The sequence below is a fragment of the Panicum virgatum genome, chromosome 3N (genome assembly GCF_016808335.1).
Source record: "Panicum virgatum strain AP13 chromosome 3N, P.virgatum_v5, whole genome shotgun sequence".
Classification (NCBI taxonomy): domain Eukaryota; kingdom Viridiplantae; phylum Streptophyta; class Magnoliopsida; order Poales; family Poaceae; genus Panicum; species Panicum virgatum.
Genome location: NC_053147.1, coordinates 1,650,814 through 1,668,517, shown reverse-complemented (window position 1 = coordinate 1,668,517; position 17,704 = coordinate 1,650,814). Strand labels below are relative to the sequence as shown.

At 48.8% G+C, this 17,704-nt stretch overlaps 1 protein-coding gene and 1 pseudogene across 1 annotated transcript; both read right to left on the bottom strand.

Moving 5' to 3' along the window:
* Positions 1 to 186: 186 nt before the first annotated feature.
* On the bottom strand, positions 187 to 9,317 carry LOC120666849 (annotated as a pseudogene).
* A 1,910-nt stretch (positions 9,318 to 11,227) lies between these two features.
* LOC120667471 (PAN domain-containing protein At5g03700-like) lies at positions 11,228 to 12,988 on the bottom strand. Its single transcript, XM_039947539.1, has one exon. It carries the CDS (start codon positions 12,986 to 12,988, stop codon positions 11,501 to 11,503), a length of 1,488 nt encoding a protein of 495 aa, XP_039803473.1. The 3' UTR covers positions 11,228 to 11,500.
* Between the last annotated feature and the right edge of the window lie 4,716 nt (positions 12,989 to 17,704).

Genomic DNA, 17,704 nt, shown 5'->3' with positions numbered 1-17,704 from the left:
GAAAGCCCCATCAGGATTGTGAGCAAGATTTTCTCCTTGCTGATTATCTGCACCAGCATTCTGATTACCTGCATCAGCATTCTGATTTTCTAGCCAAAGACCCCATCCCTCAACATTAGGGCCAACCTGAGGGTTAACAGGTGGATTGTTAGGGGGACCCTGACCTAGCTGACCAAAGTCAAAGAACTAGAACTCATTGGGATTAAAGTTATCATCATCAGGTGGATTATCCTCCTCTTGTGGACCAACACCAAGCAATTTAGATGACAGAATTTCTATTTGAACAGACCAAGATTCCCCATTAAAATCAAGTCCCTCCGAATACACGGCAAACCAGGGAATTTCAGCAAGATCAACAACTCGAGCTTTAACCAGAATTCTAGACAAGTGATTTTGGTCCTCTTCCCAGGCAATGACATGTCCACAATCATCAAGAACTTTTTCAACATGAGCCTGAGACCAATAATCGACATTATGGCCCAAGAGCATTAATCAGACTTCATAGTTCATTTCCAATCTTCTATTATTCCATCCCTTATTATGTTCAGTGAAAGAGATCCTAATATCCCCAAACTGATGTGGACTGCTCAGAATAAAAAAATCTCTATCATGGAAGAAATTAAAGCGCACATATGCCTGTCCATAAGGGCATGGCTGAATCGTACTGTAGCCAACCCTGGCTTGATCAGCAAGAAAATCTGCAATGACCCCCCTGATGTTCTGGAAAGATACCTGCGCCTGAGGGAGAGGGTCGATAGTGACAATCGCCAGGTCGTTGTTCTTGCTATGCGGCCTCCCCATGAGTACCCTTCTCATGTGCTTCCTTCCAGGAACCATGACCTGTTGTGTCCCTCTTGGCAAGAAGGGCCTTGGATCAACAAAGCGGTAGGCCATGTCAAGCTTACTGTAGTTTTCATCGGAATGATCAGCCCCGCCGACCGAAGTAGGAACTGTATTGAAAGCGGGATTTTCAGAGTGGATGGAATCTGGTGAAAGGTTAGGGATGTTGCCAGATTGTTCTAGTGGGGAAGAGCGATGATGCAAGTCAAGGTTGCAGATTGGATGCGAAGCATTTTCTCGGATCATTTGGCAAGCTAGTGATACGAGGGAGGAGGTGGAATTCCAAGTGACGGTGGTAGACTCATTAATAACATTGATGCCCAGTGAGCGAGATGCGAAATCCTCAAATGAATCAAAGTGCACAGGGTCACTGCCACTGGGACCAGGTGGAGACTTAAACCAGGACGATAGAGGGTAGAGATGCCATTTATCTCCATCAATCGCAGTGAAGGGGGCTGGCTTTGAAGAGCACAAGAACCGAGGCGCCGCAGAACAATGGGCTTTAACATGGCCAAATTCCAAGCAGGCGTGACACTTGATGGGCCACTTGCATTCAGCCCTTTTATGGGTCTTGGAGAGGCATCTAAAACATTGATCTTGGGCCAGGCCCATTGAATTCCGGCTAGGCTTGGAAGATATACCTCCCAAGTTTAAATTCAAATCCATTTCCTTTTCCTTTCCCTTCTGAGCCGTTGCCTGCCTAGTCTCGGGGGAGGGCCCAAATAAATTCCTTTTCTTGTGTATAGTGCCGGGTGCACTTTTGCCAAAGTTAAACCAATCAAACTTATGATTGTCATTAAAGCTCAACCTGGAGAATACCGACGACCTTGGATGAACTGGAGAATTCGAATTTGAATTGAACTGAGTCTCAGTCGATGAAATTAACTGATCATCAGGAACACTCTCGAAATTTAATCTTGAAAACACTGATTCCTTGGGAGGAAAACCTTGCAGAGGCCCAAACTTGTTCTTTAATGTTTTGAAAACATTTGCAACAGGCACCAAATTATCTCCAGAAAGAGGGACTTTCTTAAGCTGAGAAGAATTCACTAAATTCTGCTGAAGTCTTTTAGAACTTTTAGATTGCACATGAACCCACTTTTGGTCTGGAGAGTGGTCAGCTGTTATAGCTTCTATAGCACATTGAAGCCCATGAGGGTTCCAGAGATTAAAAAGGATTTTGAAATCCGGCGAAGCAAAAGACTTCAGGCCATAGATCATTAAACCAACTTGACGAGATTTAACTGAAAACTTGAAAACCCAATGATCAAGCTCAACCACCGCAAAATGCTTGGCAGTACCACCAATCACCGATTGCAAAAGATGTGCGACAAACTCAGGATTCAGGCGGAACTTAGAATGGCTAAAAGATGCAACTAGCCAGAAGTTCGTGCTGTCATCAGGAAATGGCGAAGTCACCGAAGATCGAAGTCTAGATCGTACCTTTGATTCAAATAAACAACCAGGGTTGAAGTCCAACCGTGAGAGATCAGAAGAAAGAGCTTCCATCAGAGCAATCTCATGTGAGTGGAAGAAGAGTGGTTGGGGAATCTGAGGATGCAGCGCGCCTTCTCTTCATCTGTCACCCTGAGGAGCTGGTGTTGGCCTGTTGGAGCAGCGGCCAGCCGGCCGGGGGCGGTGCGCCGGCGCCGGGCGGCCCGCGATTTAAGGATGCGCCTGCGCGCCCGCGAGCGGCGAGCGGGCGGGCGCCGGGCAGTCGGGGTCGGGGCGCCGGGCAGATGCGGCAGCGCCGGCGGATGGGGATGGCGGCACCGGCGGCTGGGGATGGGATCCCATTCACGAACCAAATGTTATGAATATGTATACCTCTCCACAAACCAAAAACTTAAAATTGTCAATCCGCGTCGCGTACATGTTCCCATACCCATACCCATACCCATGTACCAGGAGATTAGAAATGAGCAAACATTATAAGGGTTAGGAGATTAGAAATGATATCAGAACATCATTATTCTGGTGCACTATTAACTACCCGTTAATAAAAAAACGATCCTCGCTGCCATTAGAAGGATCTTAGGCTGTCCAATCTTTGTAGCCCGATGTCTAAGCTTTTTCCGTGATTCTGAAGTTTAACATGTACCGATAAGAAAGTTTAACATCATGTCCTATAGAAAGATAAAAATACGAATCCTGTATATTTATTCGGGATCCCTATTTATTCCTAGCAGTGTCCCAAATAAGAAGCAAGAGTGATAATCTGAGTGTGGGCTCAATTTATTGGATCCTTTCGGAGCTTTAAAACAGATATTATTTGGCATGCGAGGACTGAAAACAAGTACAAAGTGTTCGCCTGGATCCTCATCCAAAATAAAATCCTAACAGCCGACAACCTCGCGCGTCGGGGCTGGCCACATTAAACCCAATGTGTTCTCTGCAATGGGCCTTTGGGAACCAGCCAGCACCTTTGCTTCCTTTGCCCTTTTGCCTAGGCAATTTGGCACTAGGTTCTGTCTTGGGAGCGCTTGGACCTCCCCCAAGAGACCAACCCCGCAAATTACATTTGCATAAGTGATTGGTGGGAGACAACAGCAAAGATGGTGCACAAGAATCAGCGTCGCGATTTCAACGGCTTGGTGATATACATCGTGTGGAACTTGTGGAAAGAGAGGAACCGGTGTATTTTTGAAAACAAGCTTCTTTCGATGCAGCAAGTGGCAGAGAGAATAAAAGAGGATCTTGTGCAATACAGAGCAGCGTTTAGTAATGCAGCGAGTTAAAATTTTAGTTTTGGGGAGAAGGGGCACTGAGTTTGCTCCTTTGCGTTTGTGTTTTTTAGTGTCCACCCTCTTTTCTATTTCGCGGTTGGGGGAGCCGTGATGATTGTGCTGTTTAAATCTCTTTTCTTACTCTCTTAATTGAAAGGCAGAGCTCCTGCCATTACGTTAAAAAAAAATCTGAGTGTCCCGTAAAAATGTTAACTCGAAGGGACTATAGTTAGAAGTCAATAGCTTATCAGTCCACCCTTGCTCAATTATTAATGTGGTACTAAACATATGCACAGTACTCATGGGTCGCTACTGAGATATATACAAATTGGACCGGATGTCACATCAGGTGCGTGCATAGGCACATTGTTGTTATCTTTTACAATTTTAGGTTCCCATTGCATTGTTGTTATCTTGTACAATCTTTAGGTTCCCGTTAATCGCGAAGAACCATACTGATGCCGATCTCACCTCTCTGTCTTGGCCTTTACCCAATGCTACAACGCGCGGATTCCCGGCGGCAACAAGCAACAACAGGACGAGGCCATTCGGCGGGTCTGTACTCTGGAAGCTATTTGGATCTCATGTACAAAATATTGGAAGTAAGAGTAAACACAAAATTCAAAGCAACTCCTTTGATTGAATTAGTTGATGCATCATCCCGAGGATTCTCAAGGACCATTCATGGCTGAGCAGTCTCCACCACAGCAACACGAGAAGTTGAACCCTTACTGAACTCGAGCTCTATGCTACCTCCATGTGACTGCGTTCGAAATTGTGCTTTCCGCTCTCTGTCGTGGTGTGCGAACCCACAGCCGGGTGGCGTAATGCACCCGTCTAAGCCTAGAGGGTGAGTACTCGGGGGTTAGCTAGGTCTAGTTCTATCTCGTCGGAAGAACACGATGAACACAGCAGGTTTAGAGTGGTTCGGGCCACCGGAGCATAATACCCTACGTCTACTGTGTGTTGTATTGCTTATGTTTACTTAGCCTCAAGAGAGTCTGAGAGATCTAGTGCTGAGCCCAGCGTGAGTCTGTGTATATGTCCTAGCGGGCGTGCTCTCCCTTTTATATGTCCAAGGGGAGCACATACACTGAGCGGGGCCCCGACATGTGAACCCGGCGATGTATTATAAACTACACTTTGGCCTTCAATGCCTCAGATCCGGAGATCTTATCGTCGGCTTCCGTGCGTAGCTTCTGACCAGGGATGGTCTTGAGCTGTCCTGTCAGAGTAGAGTCTAGCCTCTGCAGCCGCGCGTCGAGGCCATGATGAAGCGCCGAACTACTAACTCAGTCCACTGTAGCAGCGTGCATTGTTGCTCCAGTCAGTAGCTGGTCATCATGACTCGTCGCCCATGCGCACGGCGCTGAGTCTTTAATGCTTGTCTTGGTAACTGACGAGCCGCCTCGGTAACTAGCGATCCACAGTGTGGACTGACAAAAGCTGCCCCGTGCCCAGAGGCAGCATAGCCAGCCTCAACCACTCGCACCAAATGCGGGTGGGTGAGGGAGTTTCCAGCGGAAGGCTTGCGCCCGCGCCTGCGTCTGCGTGACACGTGGCGGCTCCGGACCCCTCCCGAGCAGCTAGCTGAGCCGAGAGCTCACGGGGTCCGGATAGGCACGTGGAGGTCCCGGACCCATCTGCGGGAGTCCGGATGGCACGTGGAGGTCCCAGACCCATCTGCGGGAGTCCGGATTGCACGTGGAGGTCCCGGACCCACCTGCGGGGGTCCAGGTCCGCGGTCACAGGAGCTGAGAATTTCCACCTCTGGGACACGTGGTGACACCGGACCCGTCCCCGAGCGGGAAGCGGGTCCGGGACCGTTGGTCCGGTGAGATGGAGTCGGACCCCAGGGGTCCGGCTGCTTAGCTCAATAGGGCGTAGTTACGGATAACTACGCGAGTCTTGGCACAGTAGGAGTGGGTACCCCAGCTGTAGGGTACCGACAGAGGCCCCCGGGCCTGCCTCGGGAGAGGCAACGAACCCGTAGGTGGGGCCACTACTGTGAGCAACTAGGCTGCTTCTGGCACCCAGCGGTGCGCGCCGCAAGGGTCTTGTCCTGCGTCGTTCATCCTTTGGGTCACCTGCTGCATCATCACGTTTGGACCTGCACATGACTTAAGGTAGATGCTTAGTAGCGTGCCCACGGGTCCCAAATCCTATTGGCTGTAATCCTTTGAGATAGACAGCTAGGTTCAGTGAACGGAGCTCAAGGGGCCGGCCTTTAGGTTAAGAGAAAGTCCGGTCCTCCAGGTTCCCAGTCCTAGGTACTACGGCACTCATTCACAGGAGGTTGTGCGTGCAGGCTTAGGGTACGGAACCAGGCTAAGTGGTTACACGGCTCCGGACCTCCCAGGAGAATGAGTGCGCTTCCCTAAATCTGCAGGTTCCCAGGGGTCCGAACCCCTCTCTTTCATGAGGGGTCTCGAGCTAAGTAACTAACTAGCCAACTCAATTCGGACCACAATCACCGCACAAGAGTAACAAGCCACGTGGGGGTTAGCGCAAACAGAATGAGTAGATTGAAATTAGAATATAACATCCTTATATGCGAACTGAGAATAAACTTTTCCTTTATAACTAGATGTACATGAGATGTGCGATGTAAGCCAGAACACGGGTTTATGAGGCCGGAGCTGTCCGGACCTCCGGGTCCCCAGTCTTAGGTACTACGGTACTCGCCCTAGGAAGGTAGAGCATGCAGGCTTAGGGTACGGAACCAGGCTAAACGGCTACATGGCTCCGGACATCCCCGGAGGGTGAGTACGCTTTCCTGAACTGGTTCGCAGAGGTTCGGACCCCTCCACGGGGGAGACTCACCGGACTGGACCACACGGAAGTACTACCTAGTTACAAAGGAAAATGTTTATTCCCCGCTGGGCCTCTAAGGGTAGGACTTACAGAGATGTAGAGTCGGGGGTGCGACCGGAGTCGGCTTTCCGCCGGAGAGAGCCACCAGAGTCGGCTTAGTGCGACCGGAGTGGGCTTTCCGCCAAAGCGGGCTTGGTGCGACCGGAGTCGGCTTTCCGCCGGAGCGGGCTTGGTGCGACCGGAGTCGGCTTTCCACCGGAGCGGGCTTCCTCACATGAGTGAGGTATGCTGCGAGCTGGAATTTGTCGCTCCGCCGCTCGCAGCTTGTGAGGGGGCCCTTGATGGGCGCCCTGACTCTTGCCGACGTGCAGCGCGCGCCGCTGCCGACGGTGGCTGCTCCACGGGCACGGTTGCCCCTGGCGCAGGAAGGCGAGAGGCTTGTGGCGCGGATGACGCCACACCCTCCGTCATCTCCACGTTGTCGTCGTCGTGGGAGTGCTCAACCACCCAAGCCATGGAGATGGGCAAGAGATGAGCTAAAACTAGTTAAAGCGCCCCTACCTGGCGCGCCAAATGTCGTGGTGTGCAAACCCGCAGTCGGGTGGCGTAGTGCACCCGCCTAAACCCAGAGGGTGAGTACTCGGGGGTTAGCTAGGATTAGCCCAATCTCAATGGAAGAACACGATGAACACAGTAGGTTTAGAGTGGTTCGGGTCGCCGGAGCGTAATACCCTACGTCCACTGTGTGTTGTATTGCTTGTGTTTACTTAGCCTCAAGAGAGTCTGAGAGATCTAGTGCTGAACCCAGCGTGAGTCTGTGTATATGTCCTAGCGGGCGTGCTCTCCCTTTTATATGTCCAAGGGGAGCACGTACACTGAGCGGGGCCCCGACATGTGGACCCGGCGATGTATTATAAACTACACTTTGGCCTTCAATGCATCAGATCCGGAGATCTTGTCGTCGGCTTCTGTGCGTAGCTTTTGACCAGGGATGATCTTGAGCTGTCCTATCAGAATAGAGTCTAATCTCTACAGCCGCGCGTCGAGGCCATGATGAAGCGCCGAACTACTGACTCAGTCACTGTAGCAGCGTGCACTGTTGCTCCAGTCAGTAGCTGGTCATCATGAATCGTCGCCCATGCGCACGGCGCCGAGTCTTTAATGCTTGTCTTGGTAACTGACGATCCGCCTCGGTACCTGGCGATCCACAGTGTGGACTGATAAAAGCTACTCTGTGCCCAGAGGCAGCAGAGCCCGCCTCAACCACTCGCACTCAATGCGGGTGGGTGAGGGAGCTTCCAGCGGAAGGCTTGCGCCCGTGCCCGCGCCCGCGTCTGCGTGACACGTGGCGGCTCCGGACCCCTCCCGAGCAGCTAGCTGAGCCGAGAGCTCACGAGGGTCCGGATAGGCATGTGGAGGTCCCGGACCCACCTGCGGGGGTCCGGGTTCGCGGTCACAGGTGCTGAGTATTTCCACATCTGGGACACATGGTGACACCGGATCCGTCCCCGAGCGGGAAACGGGTCCGGGACCGTTGGTCCGGTGAGATGGAGTCGGACCTCAGGGGTCCTGCTGCTCAGCTCCTTAGGGCGTAGTTACGGATAACTATGCGAGTCTTGGCACAGTAAGAGTGGGTACTCCAGCTGCAGGGTACCGACATCCTCTCTCTCCTCTTCAGTGTAAAATCTTCAGATAGCTCCTTGCTTGAGCTCTCACCAATGTCTCCGGTATCCACATCAGAAGCCGTCGTTCCACTGGCCTGAAGCTCAGATAACCTTCTGCTTCTCGCGGATGCAGCAAGGGGCTGGACCCAACAAATGGCAAAAACGAGGACAGTGTAGACAGAGAAAGACACCCACACGCATAGTGTCCATTTCAAGCGGTGTGCCAGGCTCTTTGTCCACGGAAGAGTTGTCTGCACAACCACCTCTGCTCTGTACACCTGAGGCAGCTGCACTGTACTAGCTCTTGGCTGCAGCATAACTCTGATGAGCCCTGTTCTCTTGTGACGGCCATGGCCTTCCCTGTACTGCAAAACCTTGAGATTTGCAGCCTGGGTCTCGCTGCGCATGCCCAGCGTGAGTGGCACACACATCACGGCCGATTGCGCTAGCCGGACAGGGTTGCTCTTGTACCCCAGCATGTATGGCTGTGCAGCTGATGCCATGGTGATTCCACTTACAGAGATTGCCTCTGCTTTAATCTGCAGAAAATAAGTTTATTATGAGATGCAGATCAGCATAACCTTCTAGGCGAAAGAAGCTTGTTAAAGCAAAGGATAAAGAAACAAATAGTAGTTGTTACAAGCTAGGGATGAAATCGTTAGGCTCCTAGAAATTCGGATTGGTAAAGCATGCTGTTATTTTTTAGGGAAAATCATGCGGTTATTTACCTGGAACATGCCAACCTCGCGATTGTGGTAGGAATCGGGCAGCAGCAGCGCCATCGACACGCTCACGGAGTGCCCCGTCGGCAGCGCGACGCCCCGCGCTCCGCCGGCGTCGAGGGCCACCGTGGCGCTAGGCTGCGCCTCCGTGTAGTCGAAGTAGAGAGGCCGGCGCACGGTCACCGGCTCCTCCACCCAGTGCCGGACAAGAACGAAGCCGACCAGCACGGACACGAACAGCGCGGCGACAAGGGCCGCAAAGGTGCACGCCGCGGCGAGCAGGCCGAGGGCCGCGCGCCGGAGGATAGATGCGACCACCGCGGGAAGGGCCCGAAGCGCGCCAATGACAATGGCGACGGGGAAGACGAGGCTGAGGATGGCAGAGGCGACGAGCTCCCCGAGGAAGAAGACCAGCCGGCCGGGACGGCAAGGAAGAGGAGCGCATCGTTGACCTCCCCGGCGGCTGCGCCTCTTGGCCGGCTGTTGTAGAACGCGTCCGGCAAGGAGTAATCGTGCTGGCATCTGGATACATGGTGTGGTGATGGATCCATTAGAAGCTTACAGCTGTAGGATCATATGGCATGGAGCATACTCGACTCGAGGAAAGCTCGAGGTGTTGCAGTAGTGCCTGTAGAGTGCAGTGCTGCTGGACGATGCAGAGCGACACGTGGCCACAACGAAGACATGTGTCATGTCATGCTCATGCCTCGTGGCATCAATTTATCCGTATATTGCCATGTTCCATGGATCCATGTCACTCTCGAATAGATGACAATTTGACATCATGCAGCGGTGTGCAAGCTTCAGAGACATCAGACTCTGCATTGTATAGCTGAATCTGAATCTGTATCACTACAGAGTGCAGGGTGCTCCTTACCACACAACTATAAGTTCACACTTCATATATAAAGAGTGCAACAGCACATGGAGATTTTTCTTCTTCTTCAAATGAGCGTATGAACAGATCACTTTTCTTATGTACCAAGAATCCAAGATATTGCCATATTAAGATCAAGATTATTTTTTCATCGGTTAAGATATGTACACAGATGTGTGTTCCTGAAAGATGCTATACCTTAACCCGGAAGTGGTTACCTTCAAGAATGTTAGAACTATTCATGTCATTTTCTGTGGGTCGAGTGATGGGTACTGACCATCTTCCTAGATGGACTGTAAATTGTGCATCTCACAATGCCTCTTCCTTTTGGTTCATCCGGAAACTTGGTCCATTAATTTGCATAGTGGAACTTGGCCCAGAATGTTTTTAGTGGAACTTGATCCAGAAAATTAGTCAGACACAACATCCAGTAAAACTAAGAAAATTATGTCAAGCTTTTGTTGCATTGCAATAAATATGTTCTTAATCACTTACAAATACAAATCAGATTTGCAATGTTAAACCCCTAAAGCTTAAAAACTTTGTATGCATTTCTTAGTTGATTCAATGGCAATAAAATCTTCTATTATCTTATTATTTGGCCAACAAACGGAGCATCCACGTTCGATCTCAAGGTCTACAAATTCCCACATTAATCGAAGAAAAATAGAAAAATAAAAATTACCCACCACTGCCATGACGATAAAAATTAGCCTAAAATAATCCTGTGCCTAATTAAAAATCACCCACCAATGCCATTACGAGAAAATTAAATATAAAATACCACTTAGCTATGTATAAGTTACAATCATATATTATTATTTTATTATTTGGCTAACAAACCGAGCCTCTATGTTCGCTCTCAAGATCTAAAAATTCCCACGTTAATCGGAGAAAAATAGAAAAATAAAAATTACCCACCACTGCTATTATAATAAAAATTAGCCTTACCCACCATTACTATTATGATAAAAAATAGCCTAAAATACCCGTGTGCCTAATTAAAAATCACCCACCAATGCCATTACGAAAAATTAAATATAAAATATTATTTAACTATGTATCAGTTACAAACATATATTATTAATAAAAACTAAAGCTAACAACAATCAATCAAAATAAAAAGAAAATAAAATAATTAATGCATAATATTATTAAAGCTAAAAAATCAAATTGTTATTATAGGTAGATCACATTTGAATTATTTTAACCAATAATAAGACATAATTTACGATAATGAATAGGGTAATGTATGGTAACAAATAGCATAATCTTTAAAAATGTAAAGATACAACGATATGCAAATTTTTGAATTTTCAATACTATCCGCGCAAATGTGCGGGCCATACACCTAGTTTATTGGACTCACTCGGCATTTAAACAAATTATGAAATTCATAATCCCTTTGGAACACGGATGAATCTGTATCCTAAATCTTAACTAAACAGGTCATCAGACATTGATAGTCCATGTATTTTTTGTCTTTACCTATCATTATTAGTACTTGCACTTGACATGTATATATATACTGATATATGAAAGATGGGCAAGAAAATTATGTACACAATTACAAAGTCTCCGCAAAAAAAAAATCACCAGTAAACACAAGAACAGATCATGGCAAGTGCAATCATAGTGCGTGAAGCAACCGTGACCATAGTTGTATGCTGTCTCTGCCCATTCTGCAGCCATTCTTTATCCCATGCCTTGCAATGCTGGGAGGAGCTGAGCTATCTGGATTCAATTCTCTTATCCAAAGAGCAGAATTTTTAGGACGAGTCACGAGCTCATGTTGTGTGATTCATCCTGCTTGAGGACGAACAATCCACCCTATACCGCACCAACCGTCTCATTGCCTTACTTGAACGAATTGTTAGAGCTGCCCATGGTCTTGAGGTCCTTGTACGGCGGCACCAGCTCCTGCTCCATCCCCGCTCGTTTCCGGCGCCTCCTCTCCCACAACCGGTACCCAGAGCGCGCGCCGGCCGCGGCCAGGCCCACCAGAACCAGCGACAGCACCGTCGTCGCGGCGGCGACGCCCGGCGACATGCGCGTCCGCTTCGGGCTCGGCAACTTCCTGACCTTGAAGTAGCCCACCTTCCGGTCGTCGGCCTCGTACACCAGCGTCTCCACGGGGAAGTCGATGAGGTAGCAGTAGCCGCTCGCGCCGTTGTACACCGCGCCCCAGCAGCTGCAGTTGCCCGCGCACGCCGCCTCGCACTCCTCCGCCGTCATGTTCGTCTCGGACGGCAGCTCCTCCTTGTACGCCACGGACACGCGCTTCCGCCGCACCACGTCGAACTCCGGCTGCTGCCCGTTGGCGGCGGCGGCGCAGAGGTCGGCGGTCTCCTCGGCGTGGCACGGCGGGGAGGTCCCCGTGCTGTTGTCGAGGCACTGGCACTGGGCATTCCCGGGGACGCACAGGCCGTACGCGCCGCACGACGTCGGCAGCTCGCACCGCTCGGCGACAGCCTTGTAGTCGGAGATCCAGTCCTTGGCGCCGTCCGTCCAGTAGTACGCGCGGAGGTTGCCGTCGTCGTCCAGCGTCATGCGCCGGAACACGCCGGTGAGGTTCTGCACGAACGTGTCGAACGAGAGCACGTCGACCTTCTGGCCGCCGCCCTCGAGGTACAGCCCGAAGAACCCGCGGGCGTCGAGGCGGCCGTACACCGGCGGCTCGGTGGCGTTCTGCGGCTGCGCCTCGAGGGCGGTGTGCTGCCAGTACACGGGCGTGGTCCGGCCACCGTAGAACTCCATGTGCAGCGCCATGTACGTCGTGCCGAGGCGGAACGCGAAGCGGCGGTTGTTGGAGATGAGCGGCGGCGACGAGACGGTGAAGTTCTGGTCGAGGACCAGCGTGTTGGACGGGCTGTCGAAGCTCTGCCACGCCGGCAGGGGCTCCGCGTACCGCCGGAGGACGAGGTTGGAGGAGTTGAGCAGCACGACGGTGTCGCCGATGGTGTCGAGAGTCTGCCACAGCACGCCATCGTCCTCATCGGTGAGGACAAGGCTGCTGTCGAAGGTGAGCGTGGCCGGTCGCGACCAATCCCCGAGGCGGGCCGGCGTGGCGCGCCAGAGCGGGAAGGAGGAGGGTAGGTGGACGACGGCGAGGTCGAGCGACGCCGAGCCGACGCGGAGGAAGCCGAACGCGAAGACGCCGTTGGTCGCGTACAGCACCGGCTCGAACGCCGCCGTGGCGCCCGCCGCGTGCGTCGCGGTGAAGCCGTTCAGCAGCTGTGTGGTAAGCTCTCCTCCCTCGGCCCCGCCGACCACGACCACCGCCGACGCCACGAAGAGCACGCCGATGACCACGGCGATCGCCGGATCACCCTCGCCTCGCCTCATTGCAGACAAAGAAGGCGATGGAGGTCAAATGGTTGGGAGAGAGTACTGCGGCCATGTTTAGATGCCTCCCGTAAAGTTTTTGAAAGGATATCTTTCTATATTTGAAGTACTAAACATAGATTAATCATAAAAATAATTACAGAGCTCGTCTGTAAATCGCGAAGTTTTTGAAATGATATCTTTCTACATTTGAAGTACTAAACATAGACTAATCATAAAAATAATTACAGAGCTCGTCTGTAAATCGCGAAACGAATCCAATGAGCCTAAGTAATCTATCATTAGAGGTGTTTACTGTAGCATTACTGTAGCAATTTAGCGTCTAATTACGGCTTAATTAGGTTCATTAGATTCGTCTCGCGATTTACAGGCAGCAGTCGCAATGTGTTTTTTATTTCGTCTAGATTTAAGTCTCCATGCAGGTGTCGGAATTTTTTTTTGGAATTTTGATTTTTGGAACTAAACACGGCGTGCGTTGCATATATGTACATATGTGCATAGGGAAGCATTTTGGGGAAGGTCAACGGTGTGGACGCAGCCAGGCAAGGCCTCCCTCCATTTTGTCAGGTCTGCCTCAAGTATCGATGGCAATCGCCCAATATAAATGGATGCAAGGCAAATTCATGAATCATGAACGAAAACTTTGCATCGTCTGCAAATTGTCAATATACAACTGCATGCAACAGAGTGGTGGCATGAACTGGCAAAAAAGTCAATCGACAGTTTCCGCCTAGAAGTCAACTGGCTGTCTACTTGTGCCTGTCTGCTGCCTTCCTCCCTCCACGAACGGCCTTTCTGAATTCTAACCTCCTAAGCAGCAACTGGCAATTGTTAAGGATTCAGGTGTCGCAATCCTTCAGTTCGTCAGTTCTGGTTGCCAACCGGTGAAAGCTGCTTGGAATTGTGCAGGCGTTTACTTCGATTAATTTGCTTGCGGATGCAAACTTAACGGAGCTGCCCACGGTTTGTTGATCTGTGCGTTGACCTGGAATGGGATCGAACGGAAACTGAAAGAACGCGTAACTATTTTTTTTACACGGAATGCTAGAAGTCCCCTGACACTGGGATCTAGCCAACAGACTGAATAGTTATCAATCAATCACCTTGCCTTTTTTTTAAGGAAAGCTCTGGCATTTTTTTTATAGAATCTTAGAGGTGTTTGGATCCAAGTGTTAATGCCCCAACGTGCTAAACTTTAGCACTCCATCCAAACGAGAGTGCTAATGAGTGGGCAAAACTTTATCTAAGATTCAAAAAAATTTAGCAAAAATATAAATGCTAATAGGAATACTCAACTCTTAGTAAAGATGTGTTCATGAAAATGACACACTGGGAACATTCTATGACAATGTATGCATCATTTAGGCATCATCTGTTCACAGTAATTCGTATGCAAGAAAGAAATTCGGTACCGAGATTATGGGATCCAAACAGAATTAAACTTTGACAAACTATAAACGAAATTAACTTGACTATTACACCAGTTACGTTTGGTTGACTTTGTAGAAGCAGCATTTTTTTCCTATAGAGAAACTCACCTTCAGTAGCACCTGAACTTCTAGAGGAACAACGTGTGATAGGACTAAATTAATATATCAAAGTTCTTGGCTCTCGCCATGTGCCTACTGGTACCAGCCTTGAGGTAACGACTCATTCGGCAAAAGATATATTTATATATTCCTATGATTGTTGCAGGTCAACTCCACTACAAATGATGAAGCTGTTCAATCTTACAAGTCTGCAATCTACGTTAGATCAGGTGTCCAGAGACAGGCTACACTCAAAAGGATTTCAGGAACGCCCGTTCCGTTAGCAAAGCTGTGTGAATCGCTCTGTTCGTTTGGCTTGTCAGCCAACCAACAACAGTACTTTTCTCTCATATTAAATCAGCACCAGCAGTCAGCTACCAGCCAGTCAGCAGTATTGTTCTCTCATATCTAGACGCATGTAACACGCACAGACTCCACTTCACACTTCACCAAATATGTGAGCTGCTGGGTGAGCAAATGTTTATTTTTAAGAGGAATTTGGTGGGCAAAGTTTTTTTTGGCAAATGTTAGTAGTCAGAGAATCAGGTTGAATAGATAAAAGGAAAATTGTTTTCCGACTACATAAAAGCCACGTATGCCGAAGCCAGTGAGCCCGGCCCAGATCGCCCTCCGTCGCATTCAGGCCCCAATAGGCGCACATTTGCTTGGCGGCTTCGGTTGCTCTATGTCTAATATAAATTATCAATTAGCTCCTAAGTCTATATCCAACAAATTATCAATCCCGCCATTATAAAAAATAATTTAAAGAATTCCCTTAATATTCACCTAAACTGTCCACATATGCTTTTAAAAATCGAAGTAAATACTATGAATTCGTACCTAAATGATGCATCTATATCATCTTACTATTACTAATTGGAGGCTCTAAAGTAGCCTCCACGTGAAACCACATAGGATCCTAGGTGGACACTTAAAAAATAGAGAAATCTTATAAATTTTCATAAAAAATATAAACATCCAGTCATCAATCCAACACTCTAATTATAACAATCATCGGATCTGTTATTTTTCTAATAAATTACCCACCTCTGTCATTATTAGAATAGATTAAAATAACTCTATAAACATGTATCTAAATTACTCACCTCTGTCAGTATAAAAAAAATCTAAAGTAACCCCTAATCTTTATGTAAATTACCCACTTATGCCATTATAAAAACTATATAAATACCTCCCTAAATTTATATAAAATATCCAATTATGTCATTATTATTACAAGTTAAATTAATCCTAAATCTGAATCTAAATTATATAATTATAATAAAATATTAAAGTGCATCGATATAAAATTTTAAATTACTATATCTATCATTACTAATATATTATTTATATAAAAATACTACCCATGATATATGTCACTATATATTCGTGTATGATGAAAGAGATAAAACTAACAATTCACAAACAAATAGTTCAAAAATATATATATCAAATACATATGAAGGTGTGATGCAAAATAAAATCTATTGTAACTAGATAATGATAAATATATATTTTAGAGTATGTTAGAATATTTAATAGATTAAAAAGTGCGTGAGATAGATAGTTATAATTATTATTTATATTAATTATAATTAGCCCGTGCGGTAGCACAGGTTGATAGACTAGTTATTAAAATTACCTAACTAATCTTTTAAGGGCATTCTTGGAAGGGAAGGATTGGTCTAGTAATGTTGCATGTTAAGATAGATGGTTCCACCATACATCTGTTAATAGGGGCGGATCTAAAGGGGGGAGGGGGCTTGGGGGGATTAAGCCCCCCTACCTCCCTAAGATCCATGGATACCCCCTATTCTCCCCCTTAATTTTTGAGATGAAACAATGAAGAAGAAGGGAGGATGAAGAAGAAGAGAAGGGGAGGATGAAGAAGAAGATGGATATGAGCCCCCTCTACATTTTTGAGCTAGATTCGCCACTGTCTGTTAACATCATTTTTATGTTTGTATTATGATTTCTTGTAGTTTTGGCTAAAGTTAAAAATATTTAACTTAGAAAAAAATTAAGTGTAGATCTATTCTGGAACAATGTGTATTTTATATTATAATATAAACAAATGAGACGAAGAAGAGAAAATTTACTACTTGTCTAAAACATATACTACCCTCCGGTCAGAAAAACGCTGAATGTAGCCCATTTTTGCTATCCAATGTCAGCTCTTGCTGACCAGAGGTAGTACTAGTATTAGTACCTACTAAAACTACTAGCCCCTGCTCCTGCACGGATTAACGTATTATTAGTTTACATTTAACAGCCATATTGCGTTCCTGGGCGCTGCTCGGTCGTCGTCGTCGGTGGGCAGCGCGTGGCGGCAGAGCGGGCACAGGTGGCTGCGCGACAGCCACTTCTTGAGGCACTTGCGATGGAACCGATGCTTGTACGCGCACGGCATGACGTAGAGCCTCTTGCCTTTCTTGTAGCCCCTCATGCAGATGACGCACATGTCGTCGTCAGCTCCTGGTGGCCCGCCGTCGTACCTCTGCTTCTTGAGGCCCGCAATCGCCGCCGCGGAGGCCGGGACGCCCCCGAAGCTGCCGTCGTCGCTGAACCTGACGGGGGTAGCCTCGCCGACGTGCACGTACGGCCTCCCGCCGGCAACCATGTCGCCCTCGTCGTAGAGCGCGGGGTCCGGGAGCAGCAGGTGGCCACCACCATGGTCGCCGGAGCCAGCAGTCTCCTCCCCTGGTGCTGGCTGCAGGTGGCCAAACGTGTCGTGGACAGCTGCAGCCTGGTTGTGCACAGCATGATGGTGTTGCTCCTCCCCGTGCCAGTCGTAGTACCGCAGGAGTGGGTGGTATTCATCTTCAGGCTCCTCCATAGCATAGAAATCGTCATCGGACGCCAGTACGGGCACGGCACCGCCGCCGTTCTCCTGGTAGCCAAGCTGCGGCGGCGGCGCGTCGTGTTCTTCAGCTGTCTCATCGAAAGGGTCACCACCCAATAACTGATGCAGGTCGTCAGGGTCCTGGCGGTCACCGGACGCCACCGCCACCGGGTCTCTGCGCCGCCGTGGGAGCGAGCCAGCATTGACGACGGCGACGGAATTAGAGACCGCACCGCCGGCGCAGGCGAGCTGGTCGTCGTCACCGGCGACGATGGGTGGCTGAGCGAAATGTGCATCGTGTATCTGGGCTGCTGCTGCTGCTGCTGCTTCTATTTCTATCAACCG